Source organism: Merops nubicus, unplaced genomic scaffold, assembly GCF_000691845.1.
Source record: "Merops nubicus isolate BGI_N331 unplaced genomic scaffold, ASM69184v1 scaffold32612, whole genome shotgun sequence".
NCBI classification, from domain to species: domain Eukaryota; kingdom Metazoa; phylum Chordata; class Aves; order Coraciiformes; family Meropidae; genus Merops; species Merops nubicus.
The window spans coordinates 22,426-36,634 of NW_008593478.1; the positions used below are offsets into that span (position 1 = coordinate 22,426).

General features: G+C 38.4%; 1 protein-coding gene across 1 annotated transcript in view; it reads right to left on the reverse strand.

The window, feature by feature from the left end:
* Positions 1-13,081, reverse strand: part of LOC103768321 (beta-chimaerin) — a gene marked incomplete at both ends in the record, with an annotated part of 27,710 nt that extends 14,629 nt beyond the window's left edge. Inside the window, 2 exons of the mRNA XM_008935463.1 lie at positions 5,729-5,784; positions 13,043-13,081. Coding sequence (XP_008933711.1) covers positions 5,729-5,784; positions 13,043-13,081 — 95 coding nt within the window. The remainder of the gene's footprint in view (positions 1-5,728; positions 5,785-13,042) is intronic.
* Positions 13,082-14,209: the final 1,128 nt, after the last annotated feature.

The window sequence follows — 14,209 nt, forward strand, 5'->3', positions numbered from 1 at the left end:
ATTCAGCTTGTAACGGTCACTAAGTGAGCAGAATAAGGGAATTAATAGAAGACTTATTACAATGATTAAATACTTATTGTCCAGTCAGATATACTCTGCAAACATCTTACTAAGGCTTAATTTTAACATTGCTCAAGCTTACCTAATCACAAATTTTTTCTTACATACAAATATAGAGCATTTTTGTGCCTGTAAGAGCTGACACAAGTAACTAGCGTTTTTCAAGCACTTTTCAATACCTCTATTGTTGAAATGATATTCTGCTAATTACATTGTTCTTAGCTTGAATTCCATGCTTCAGAAGAAACTTCGAGGATAACTGAGTAAAGAATAACTTGCAGTGGATCCTCTATGTCCTCTGCTGGTAGTGCATAAGATGGCAATATAATTACAAACCTGCTAGTGACCATTTCAACAGTTATGCGCCATGAAATGCCACTATCTGTACACTTGCTTCGATAAATCTCGGTAATGGATACCCAGAGGGTCAAACAGTTCCTGACACTCTGGATGGTTAGAGTGAAAGACTCTCAGCAGTACAGTCAGAATATATTTATCACTTAAGGAAATTACATAAGCAAAAAGAAAAAGGGATTTTTTCTTTTTCAGAGAAAAGCCTCCCTTTTGTAATCATATTTGCTTTTAATCATGAAACCGTAATTTTGATGCTTTAAAGGCAGAGATAATAATTTCTGCTGCTTCTGACAACCTATTTGGAATTCAGAACGACAAGGCAGGCAATTAACTGACATTTTTCTACATAATAATATAAGTTAGGGCTCTAAGGCTTTGTCTACTCTAGGGAAATTTAGACGGGTTTCTCACTGTTGCTGACACTGTCTTGACCAAGGCACTGTTAGCAATATGCCAGGTCTAATGCAGACGAAATCACCAGCCTCAAAAATTGCTGTCAGCAATTATGGCTTTCTTGGAACAGAAAAGGAATAGTATTCACAGGTATGAATATCTCTACACAAGTAATCCGAACCCACATGGGTAAGACTCACTCCCTCTTTGAAGGAAATTTTTAACAAACCTATTGCTTAACCAAAGATACTCCCAAACAATGTCACCATCCCTCTTTAATTATTTTACTTTGTTAAAGCCTGCATTTCTTTAAAAGATATTTTAACTTTGAATAGTCTAATCCTGAAATATTTCTTAAAACTAAGAATTCTTCAAAATGTTACTTTCAGATAAAACCAGGAAGTTGAATGCTTGAATTATTTCCTAAGAATGTAATTTTTTATCAGTATTGCTGTAGAATAAAGTCTAGAAGATGCTTTATAATATGACTTCCTCACAATACAAATCCGATACTTTGGTGCCCATCAACACATTTGCACGATATTTAAAAGCTACTCCTCCACCTGAATGGTGCTTTTAAACGAACCATTTTCTATTTAAAAAATAAATCATTAAAACATTGCTGGAAGGAATATGGTTACAAATGAGGATACTGGCAGAAATCCAATGTTACTGGGAAGGTAGGATATTCACACTAGCCCTGCTGCCAGTGGTGATTAATTAAAAGCTGTTAAGATACCTGAAGCCCTAACAGTTCATTCAATATGAATCCCATTGCAGGAACAACCTGCTGTTGTTGACAAGATATTTATGTATGGAAAAAAGAAAAAAAAAAAAAAACAATGATAGCAAAGTGCAAAGACACAAAAATATAAAGGTTCATGTTTTATTTACAGTCCCAGCTTCTAGTCTGATGGTTTGCATATCAGGAGAGGTGATACCTTTCTCAAATGAGAGTTAATAATGAAATCCACACAAATCAGACACAAAAATGCCAAGATCTGAGGCTAAACCCCCTGTGACTATGGAGTAACAAGGAGATAATGGAAGAGCAAATGAATGTGGAGAATGTGAAAGATGGCAATGGAAAGATGGAAGAATAATGAAAACGCCAAGTGGTGAGAGCTAAATAAACCCCTCCAACCCTTCACAAGTTTATCTGTTGGTGTTACAGGTTTGTTTGCAGCAGATGCTTCCATTTCCTTGTGAACAGTGCAGAATCTGGCAATTATGAATGAAAGACATCTTTCCATAAGCATGAAGGATTCAAAATTATTTGCAATTTTTGCATTTGTCTGAATCAGTTTGAATCAGAAATTATACAAGAGAACACTCTCAAGAGTCCAGTTCCTATGATATGCACACAGAGAGATAAATCTTTCCCCCATCAGTCACACATCCTGCTGACACTTGCTCTCCAGATCTTGGATGAGCAACACGTTGCATACTAAACAACTATTGTACAGCTAATTAATATATTTTCACATACCTAACACAAAATTAGCTTTTGAGGTCTTTCTATGCAACTGACAGAAATTTAGGATTAATAAGATGCCATCTTTAATGAGGCAAGCCAACACAATCATCAGATTACACTGCAGCCAAACTAGAATCAAGACAACCCCAAAACCCTCACCTTACAGCCTGTGTGCTAAGGAAAAGCTAATAGGTGCCACAGGACCATAGTGCTGAATTTTCTCTCTAAATTAATCTGTGATGCTCTATGAAAAGAGTATGTCATTCTACTTTATCTAAACTCAGTAATATGAATCACAAGGAGCAACCTTGGTATCAGGACATCCCACTCACCTCCACATCCCCATTTATATGTGAAAATAAAGCACATCATCACTGTTGCAGTGTTTTTTTTGGCTTTTGGGTCAAAGTATCTCTGTGCTTCTAGCAATTGGGTTGTGAACACACACAGCTGAGCTATACAAAGATTCAAAATCCACGTAATAAGAATTCAATTGAATAAGAAGATCACATTTGTGGGAATTCATACAGCTTTATATACCTAACCCTGAATAAAGTATCTTATTTTCAGCTATTGAACTGATTTTATTTTTTAAATCAAAACAAATCAAAATATGACTCTTCAGTCCATGAAGTGAGATGCTGAAAATGGTTCATTAATCAGAATCAAACCTAGATTATGTGAATCAGACATTTTTTACTTGTCTTGCTAGGTACTGCTTTGCCAGTTACTGATTTGTTAATATGACACCATAGAATCATAGAATGATTTAGGCTGGAAGGAACTCTGAAGATCAGCTAATCCAACCTCCCTGCCATGGTCAGGGACACCTCTCAACCAGACTAGGTTGCTCAAGGCCTCATCCAGCCTGCCTTAAACACCTCCAGGGAGGGGACATCCACAGCCTCTCTGGGCAATCTAGTCCAGAGCCTCGTCATCCTTGTGCTGAAGAACTTCTTCCTAAGATCTAGTGTGAAAGAGCTTAGCTTCTTTCTTCAAATCTTTGGAAGTGACCTGAACAGGCACTAAGTATGTATGATCTTTAAACATCAGGCAAAGGGAGGAGAGCATAACTTCAGTTGTACATACCATGTTCTTGAGTCTAAGGAAATAATTTCCATGCAGCACATTGGTAAAGAGTTCACAGCTGCACACTTACTCCATTTACTTGTACAGATAATCTTGTTTCTAGAACAAGAATACAATTCCTAATTGTATTAACTTTAAAAACATTTTACCTTGATTCAAATTTTCACTCATGGAGGGAAGCTCAGAAATGCTTTGATCTGAGCCAGCATAATAAATTTTGGATTAGACTTATTCAAACTAAGTCACTTGTATCCCCACAAAGATGAATTAAAATTGTAGACAGGGGTTCCTACGAATTCAACGCTTATTATTCAGATTTTCTTAAAACAAGGTCTTCCTCAAAGTAGTTCCAATATGAAATAGATAAATAAAATAACCATTATCTCACACAAAGTCAGAAACTCCCTTAAAGCCACACTGGAAGCAAATTACCTGTTTACCTTCATTATTTTAAACCATAAAACTACTAGTTTAATACCTGTTATATGATAGTCATTCAGTAAAAATTTTAATGTACTCTCCTTTAGAGAATATCAGCCACAGATAGGTGCCTATCATGTGCTTTGCACAAGAATTTCAGAGAGGAAAGTCTTGTTAAAACCCTTCAGCACACATGCACTGAAGTCCCACAGGGCTACAGTGTGCTCCCTCTCCCTGAGCCTTGTCTTTGACAGGGATAAAGGATGATAGGAGGGCTCACCCGCTCTGGTGTTTTGCTTGTCCTTCTCAGCTTCCTGTATACATGTCTTGGGACCATCCTCAACTGACAGAGCTTGAAGAGTTCCAGTCTGAGGCCAAGACCCTGCTGTCCCTGCCCTGAGACAGCTATTAGATGGCACTTCAGAGAAAAATGCAATGGCCGTTGGCCACGGGGTGGACTCAGGAAAACTGGATTAAATTCCTGGCTTCGCAATGGATCTTCTTCATGACCCTGGGCAACTCCCTATGCCTTGGTACAAAACCTCCTGCCCCAGGCAAAACAGTTTTGACACTGCATCAGCTAATATTTGACAGATGCTGTGCTAGGGCTCTACTTCAATGGGTACACAGTGTGGGAAGCAGGTCAGAGCTCAGGATGATGTTTGACAGTAGAGCTGTGTATCATGCTGATGAAGCACAGTTTCTATCTTCTTTCACATCATCTTTCATACCTCGTGTAATCATTTCATGTGTTTAGTGTTTCTATTACTATTATTACTATTTGCACAAAATTTGTCTCTGACATTACAGAAGATAAAGCTATCACAGTTTTATTGATTAAGCAGAGACATCTACATATGTTTTCCATTACTGTTATGCCATGTAGGTTGAGAAACTGACACATTTAACTATGTAGAAATGGAGAAATACAGAAAAAGAAAATGGGACACAAGACTGGAGCGTGTCCAGAGGAGAGCCACAAAAATGATTAAAGGGCTGGAGCACCTCTCCTATGAGGACAGGCTGAGGGAGTTGGGGTTGTTCAGCCTGGAGAAGAGGAGGCTCTGGAGGGACCTTATAGTGACCTTCCAGTATCTGAAAGGGGCCTACAAGGAAGCAGGGGAGGGACTGTTCACAAGGATTTGTAGTGACAGGATCAGGGGTAATGGGTTTAAGCTAGAAAAGCGTAGATTTAGGTTAGACATTAGGAGAAAGTTCTTCAATATGACTGTGATAGATCATTGGAATAAGTTGCCCAGAGAGTTGGTGGAGGCCCCATCCCTGCAGACATTTAAGGTCAGGCTTGACGAAGCTCTGAGCAGCCTGACCTAGTTGGAGATGTCCCTGCTTATAGCAGGGGTTTGGACTAGATGACCTTTGGACTAGATGACCCTTCCAACCCAAACATTCTAAGATTCTATGATTCTATGACTCAGCCAAACCTGCAGCCCTATGGATTTCTAAACATCCTATAACCTTTAAAGTTTCTGTGATGGAACTGAGTTGTCTGGCTATCACTTCAGTATTTTAACTTGAACATCATTCTTGGCAGAAAAGCATTTAACAAACTGGAGTTACATGTATCATGCTGAAACATATGACACAGACGTTCATATGCAGATGCAGAAAGAAAATACACCACTGTGACAAGGAAACACAAAAGTTTAGGTAGTATGCAGAAAAGCATACTAAGCAATGATTAATGAGCATTTGCCTAATGAAGGTACTTCTAGTGGTAGAATGAGGCCTCCATGCTTAATTAGCAAATATTAATCTGCTTTAATTAATCAACATTAAGAAAAATAATTATATAAAATAAAGGCTTAGAAAAATGAAAGCAAATACTACCCACAGATTGTACAAAAAAACTTTTGGTAATCATATGCTGCTGACAATTCATCAGATTTAACAACGTAGAGCAAAAGAAGAACTGACCTCCCGAGGACAGATGATTCTCTTGGGACGTGGTGCCTCTTGTTGCAACTGATACACTGTCAAACACAAAAAGGTACAGATCATTAGAAGATGGCAACATACACGAACTTTTATTTAGATGAGTCTTTTTAGCCAGAGGCTGCAGAGGAAAATGCAAATGTGAAGAACAGGACAGTGAACAGAGGTATTACAACGTATCTACGATATTCATATGAAAATTGGTTGTTGTCCTGCAAACTAACTAAAGTGATCCTTGGTTTGACTTGTAGAAGTATTATCTCCTTTAGTACTTGCCATGACAGTTCTATACCAGGGAACATGAGCTACAAAGATTAATTAGGTGTATCTCAGGATAAAATCTCACTTCTGCTTCTACCTTGTGCTTGTAACAGCACAAGAAAAGACTGCTTACCAGCAATACTAGCAGTTTTTTGGATATGACAATAAAAAGGTTCAGCACATTTGAAAGGGTTCACAACAATCTTGTAATATATTTCAGGATTTGCTGGCAATTACTGATGAGCAAGCAAACATTCCTCTCAGAGCAATTATGCCCTATTCAAATAGCCCTGGATCAATTTAGTGAATCTTCTGAGGGCTGGAGGAGAGACCTGAGGCTAGGGGTAGTCACTGAGCTCTGGCTCCACAGCCTCTTCACTGCATGTGTTTAATAAGATCCTCTCCTTCCTTTCCACTTCAGAGTCGTGAGAAGAAGCTGACATGCAATGACAGTAATCAATTCCAGCGCAGACAGACTGTCTCTCTGTAACTCCAGTAAAAATCCCAGAGGTTTGGATTGCCTCCCTTGAGGAAGGCCTTCTGCATGCTGACCTTCTTGTATTCGGAAAGATCATGTCGTGTCTATGAATTTTTTTAAATGACCGTGTTTTTAGTACAGGGCTCTTCATAAAGCCTGTGAAACTCAGAATTATGCCCTGGAAGGTGGTAGATTATGGGAGAAATATAAATGTCTGAAGGTTTGATAAACACAGAAGCCCTGTTGCAGAAAGTGAATTGATAATGGTAGTTGCTACTCTTCAGCACCTTCTCCCACCTTCTGTCCCTTCTCTTTAAATGGGGATAGAAGTAATGAAATCTGAGAAACAGGAAAGTCCTCAGCTTGCACCCAAGTTTGTCACTTGGGTGTGAAAGCTTTGGGGCTTCTCTTCTCTGCTAATGTCAAAGTGGAAAAACCATAACCTCTCCTTTTCCCTACCTAACCTTCATCTCTAGTTGCTTGGAGAGGCACAGAAAAAGAGTTCATTATTTCTTATATTCCCTATCAGTTTTAATGCATATGGGTGTGATCCAGCTCTGACTTTGTGCTAAGGTATTGGATTTAACCTGCATCATTCAGTGTTGCCATATCTCAAAGTACTTTTCCACAAGATTCATGAAAACTTGTGGTCTTTCTTACATCTTGCAATTGTGTGACTAAGATTCAAAGCCTTCCTTTTACTCTTGTGATCAAACAGCTTCTGTATTGAAAAGAGCCGCCAAGCAGAGCATGAAAATTTTACTTCAAAAATCACAGATAGCTTTTTAAAACTCTGAATATTCTGGAGCCAAATATGGTTTTAGAGTCCATTTCTGAATGTCTGAAATCAGCACAACTGATTCAGCAAGTTACTGATGCTTAATACTAAACATATTCAAGAGAGAAATAGGAACCATTTTTAAAATAGATTTCCATCAGAGAAGGAACTCTAAGGATTCAAACTACTGCAAGAATATGATTGCTTCATATTTAAAATAAAAGACCTATTTCCCTAATTTATTAATTTCAATTTTAATTTAAATATCATACTTCAATAATAAAATCTGTTCAATATTAGCTGATGTAGCAAATTAAGCTCATGGAGTTGTTTCTAAGATAGTCTTGACAGCTGTGGTGCAAAACAAGCCGGTCTGAAGGAGAGTCTATCTTGTGATGTGCTGCATTTATAAGAAGTGAGAAAAGCAAAGCGCTCTCTGAAATGACCTAAAGGAACTCAGGGGCTGATGGCCCTGGAGAAGCAAGGGTGGGGAGAAGAGTCAGCATTTCCCAAAACGAAGGAAAGATCAACAGGAGAGGGCAGATATACGAAAGACTTGAAAGCAAAGACAAAAAACTAGATACTGATAGGATGCAGTGGAAGGAATCAGTACGGGGATTCATGATGAATGTAAGGAAGATAAATCATCTTAACAAGTGTATTTGGAATAGACTAGAAAAGGCTGCTGTCATTCTCAGAGAGGCACAGGTAATTAATCTGCACAATAATCTGAACTGAGAAAAATATCTGATTTAGAAATCATCAGAGGAAAATGTAATAAGGTTATTACTATACAAATAAATAATAATAAATTACATGCTGCTTTAAATGTGCAGGATGAGAAAATGGCCCCAAGTAACAAGTATGACTGAGATCATGAATGGTGGTAACCACAGAAAACATCATGAATAGGAAATGGTTTCCAGGGAAAGATAAAGAAGTAAGATTTGGCCACATTAGCTTTAAATTGAAAGATGTTAAACTGACAGAAAGACAAACCAGTGGAACTACGGGAGAGAGATGGAGAATCATTAGATGAAGGGAGAGAAGACAGATTTGGAACAGAAAGAAAGGACTGAGAGCCACCAGTGACATTGTGGTAAGGCACATCAATTCAACAGGACACAAACAACAGAGAAGAGACAGATAAGCACATAGCTGCCATGGATACCCAGAAAAGACCCAGAGCAAGGCAAGGGTGGAGGAAGTAAAACAACAGTGAAAATGCAGTTGTGAAAAACTAGGAAAAGGCAGTACACCACAGAGCAAGGTACTAAGGAGCAAAGCAAGTGTGACCCTACCCAAAGCTGTGTTCTTCTCTAGAAAGGTTCTCCCCTGTTTCTGCTTCAAATGATTGCATTATGAAAGCCTGATAATGGGCTACAAGTACAAGTGCAATATTATGGATAAAGTGACTTGAGAAAAATGTACCCTACAGCCAAGTTCCACTGAGCGCAGACACCTCATTAAGTGACCTCATTTTCAGGAGTGCTGAACATCCTGCAGTTCTGCACGATTTCATTATATACTTTTTCAAAAGTGCTGGGCACTCACACTCTCACTGACATTGCTGAGACCCCAGCTGGGTCCAGGGAATGGTCAAAAGTTTCGAAAACACACGCCTCTCTCTTATTTGCTTGAATGACAAACAAGTCTTGCCTTTCTGCCTCATTCCCTGCCCCCTAGTCTCCCTTCATCCCCCCTGAAAATCTTAAAAGAAGAATAAAATGTATAAGGATATTTATCCAATGTATAAGGGTAACTGAAATAGCAGAAAATCACACTTATTAAGTAGAGTGGTAGGCACTTACCATCATCTGACCTAGTCTATTCCACCAGTTAAAACCGACAGGCAGGTTAGAGAAAAACCCACTGTGACCATAAAAAAGATGACACTTGAACATAATGATGCATTATTATTTGAGCCCTGAGAAAATTAACCTTATAAAAGGTCAACTGCATGAAAAGAGAAAATCTATTATTACTATATAGAAAGGACCATCCAGCTGGAAGCTTTTTGTTCAGTATCAGATGCAAATGAAATGCACACTAATAATACACACTAAATATTAGATCAAAATGCAGCACTGCAATAGCAAAATACAGTAGCTTTTAACTGGCCCTTGAACATCTTCATCAGTTTCATAATTCAGGCAGTTTGCCAGCATTCATAGCATCACAATCACCCGGGAACTTGTTAAGTTAACTGAACTTTAATTTATTATTTAACTTCTAGGGGAACATTCTTTAGGATGTAAAGTAACTACCTAGAATATATATATATGTATCTTTTTTTGTTCCTGCTAGAGGAAGAGGCTTGTCTCATGGGATGAATAAGGCAAATTCTACAGTATGTTTTAGAAAGAACTAATTCCAAAATCTGATCTAAGAAACAAACGGACTCTCTCATGCAAAAATCAACACTTACTCCTTTTCTGCCAGGGAAGAAGGACTATCACCAATTTCTTTCTGTTTTTTCCATTCTGCAGTGTGTCAGGAACTCAGGCTGTCTCCTTTAACTCATCTATGACTAGAATTCAGTGATGCTCCAGCGGAAACGTTCCCATCATCACTTTCACAAAGCAGCAAAGAGACATCCTGCCTTCTATCTGAGAGTGGTTCACAGTTCTTAGTTCTACCATCCCGGCCTCATCTCAGTCAGGCACTTATCCACGTGCTGAGCTTGAACAAAATGAGCTGTCCTATTTCTGCTGCTTAATTAGGAACCTAAGTGCCTGGCTGAAATAAAGCCTTAATTTCTAAGAGAACTGAGTCTCAGACACTGTGCTTATTATTTGATAAAGAGCAGAAGGGAGGGAAAATTTGTGAGGAGCTAAAGCACGACATCAGCTGATGCTTTGAGTCTTCCCACATGGCTTCACTTCAGCGTACAGATCTTAATGCAAACAAGCATTGCAGTGGCTTTGACATTATACTTGCTTAGCACATGCCAATCTCAACAGTGGTCAAAGGAGAAAAAGAGTTGTTTTACAACTCTTCAAAACTCAACTGCGGATAGGATGTGTGGTAGCTGCAAGTTAAAAATGATGACAGTTTTAGCAAACAAGTTGCCTACTTATCATATGAAGCTGGTAAGATCATTGGTTCTGCTCTAAGGGGGCAGTTCAGCACTATAGCAGGTTATCCACAAAGGTGGGAGAGGCTCCATCCCTGAAAATCTTCAGGACTTGGCTAAACACAAACATGTCTGCTCTGCTCTAGAGCTGACAGTAGTCATGCTTTGAGTGGGAAATCGAATCAGCTTACCCCAGCAGTCCCTGCCAACCTACATGCCTGTGATTCTTAGCTTCCTTTCTTTCCTACCTCAGTGATGGTAAAAAGGCAAAATACCATTTCATATAATACTCCTAACAATCAGCTGACTCAAAAAGAGATCTGTTATTGGATATTGGTTTGTTGAACTGTTACTCGGGTAGAAATGCAATCAAATTCACTACCTAGAGACTGCTGTCTGCTAGTAACTTTCTGGTTTTTTTTCCTCATTCCCTTCCAGTAATACAAAATCTTTCTTGCCATTTCCTTTGTTCTCTGTGTCCCAGGGCTAACTGAAGAAATCCAAAAAAGATGATCATCTGTGAAACCCATGTAGCTTCTAACAATTCTTCATAAAAAGTGAGGAACTTCTGCATCAGAAGGGTTCATCTTTTCCAGATGCAGCTGAAACAAGTTTGTACATTACACCAAGGAGTAAGGCTTGGTTTCTGAAAGCTGTTTCACTTTGATCAGCATTTGCCTATAGATATGTGAAATACTGTTTATTTGAATACTTTGCCTGCATAAGCAGGAAAATCTGCCTTTGTTGAGAAGCTAGAAGGATTGAAGCCTTGATCGTGATCCCAAAAAAAAGGCTACATAGTGCACTGAAATTTATCCAGGACTTTAAAAAGTAATCAAAACTGTATGCAAAGTACCTTAATAGCATGTTAGCAAACTTTAAAAGTTTAAAGTACACTGAAAACAACTGTTAGATAAGCAGTAAACACAAACTGCTAAAAGTGAAATACATATACTGTTTTAAATTGTGATGAGACAGGACAGTAGATTGCATCATAGACTACTGTTGGACGTAACCTCTATAATTAATTTATCAGAGAGGGATTTTTCTAGCAAAGAAGCATACATTAGCTTGCATTGCTATGAAAAACTTATGTTTGTGGCTAAGCAGGCTCAGCAGTAAATCTGTAATCTTAAACTATTTTCTGCATTTTGGAGTTGTGTAATTTTTCCCTAGATCATTTATGCATTGAGCCCATGATTTTGTCACTCCCACAATATTGGCATCCTACATATATATGAATAGGAAATTATATATTCACATTCTACTAGTTCATTCTGTTTTTTAAAAAAAAAAAAAGTTTCCTTGGACTATGCATACTGTATCCAGGCAAAAGTAACCAAACTTTTTCACTGCATGCAGTGACCTGTCTGCTGCACCACTGGTCAACTTAAGAGAAGGAAAGTAAAGGCATGTGCTTATTCCCCGACTTTTTAATGAAAACTTCCTGCAAAAAAGGAAACATCTGTCATTTCAAATCCTGGTCTCATCAGCCAATGGAAGCTTTTCCATTGATTTGAGTAAGCCAGGTTCCTCTTCTAAAAAACTCTGCTCAAGTGTCTGCTTCTTTCCAAGTACCCAGCAAAGTACACTTGAATGGTCCAGCTCAAATCACTACACTCTTGCTGACTTTTAAGGAGTATTTGGCTTATACATTCAAAATCCTGCAACAGAAAAATACATCTCTAAAAAGCAATTCTGAGGAGTAATTTTTCTAAATTAATGGCATATGCAAATTTGGCTTGAAAAAATCCCAGTCTGTTCTAAGGCAGAATGTCATTCCCAGGTAACACAGAGGTGATGTCTTTGAAGTCAGCAAGGTAGTTTAATGTGCATCTAAGTGAAGTGAACAAGTTTATTCCAGCCTATAAAATTATACATGTACATGCATGTAACTACTGTGATCCTTGTCTTTTTGTAGTTCCATTTTGCTAATGACACTGTACTGAATTTGAGTTGCCACAATAAAAAAAAAAACACTTTTGCTTAGGAAGTTCAGTATCTGAAAACAGCAAAGAAATCCCATTCCACACCCAAAACTAAAGTTTCACTAAAGTTCCGGTAAGGTTTTAAATTAAAAGATCAATTGTATATACCATCTTCAACAAGGGCTTTAAAGGCCAATAATTTGTCTCAGATCTCTTCTACTTTATTAGAAAATACATTTGGAACAAAGCAAAAATAGCATAAAATATGCACTTCTGCCCTGCACTCTATGTAAATGATTTTTTTTATTTTTCTAAAGGCAGACAGGAAGGTTCAAAGAACTGATAATGTTGTCTCCAACTTCTAAACCACCACTTCAAAAATCAGCTTCTATTGCTAAGGATCAAAAATATTATTATCTTAAAGTGATTTGGTGACCCATATAAAAAGACAAGTATACTCAAGCCTGACCTTTAGTAAACACATGAAGCATTAACCTCTACCTCTGGAATCCTTCCTGAAAATCTCAGCAGAGAAGCCATGAAACCCAGGATTTGTATACTTGCAGAGCAACCCAGAGAGTCTGCACTCATATCCCTGCTGCATTTGCTCCACAAAGAACAAGGAAAGTTCAGGTTTTGCTGCTCCTGTCCCATAGAGTAATTCCTACAAGCACCTAGTACATTCATGTCTTTTTTCTAAACAAAGAAAGAGAAAAGACCTAACAGTGACACCTTGGTAAGGTATTAAGATTATTCAAATTTCTCATATACTCACAGTATGATTTCCATATTGGAGGCTGGTATTCTTCAGCATCTAAAAGAGAAATAAAAAGGGGGAAAGAAATCAGTAAATTGGCCACTGGGTCAAACTGTCAGCATGCATTTTTTTCTGCTTAGAGACCTCAGCTTGTCAGCAAAACTCACATTTCTTTCCCAAGAGAGAAGCTAGCTCATTTACAGCACAGTTTCTTATGTGAGAGAAGAATACAAAATTCAGCCACCTGTGGATCTAATCTGCTTTTTACAAATTATTCAAATGTAACAGGAATTAATTTCTTATCAATTTCCATATAGTTTCCTGACTCACTAGTATTTTAAAAATAATTAACTAGACTGGTAATTGCATTATATATCTAGTTTACTTGGCATGATAAACCAACAAACCACTGCTGGTTTTCAATCAGGCTTCTAACTCCACTATTAAGATTTCAGAATGAGCATGGATGAATAACACATGCCTTAGCTAAAAAGATGCACAGCTCAGGTTGGACTCAGATGCACAGACTGAACAGTTCCAACAACCAAATTCAGTTACACTTCTTGAACCCACTAGAATATGTAATCAGCACATTTTCCACAAACAGCATCAGCAAAAAATCTAAATAAAAAGGAGGAAAAAGACTGCAAAGTCTGCAAAAACCAGACAATTATTGCCCACACAAAAAGAGCTGGTATGTTCTGTGAGCATGAGAGTTATACAATGATGCTGGGCAAATTTTTGGCAGAGGGAGCAGAGCTTCTGCATTTAAAGGTATAAGTTTGTGGAGCCTGAGCCAACCCACTCCAGCAGGTGCTACGAGCCCAGCGACCAAAGGGCTCTTCAGGCTGGGAGGCAGACAGGAGCAACTGGAGGGCACAGCAAAGGCACTGACCCACTTCCCAGGGAGGCTCCCAGCTCTCTGCAAGGAAGGCTGCTGCTTCAACCTCGAGAAATCCTAGCAGAGGCCAAGCTTGAGGGGTAGGAGTTAAATAAGTTACCATACACCAGCCACAAAGGGTGGGGTACTGGGTACTAGTTTGGCTCTAAACTGCCGTGTTGCCAAACACTTTGAAGAGTCATTTATAGGGGCATGTCATTAACCTCCTCATACTGTGCAAGTCAATTAAGGTGTTTGGTATTTACTAAGCTTCTGCTTAAGTTATGCTAATGTAATTCAATTAT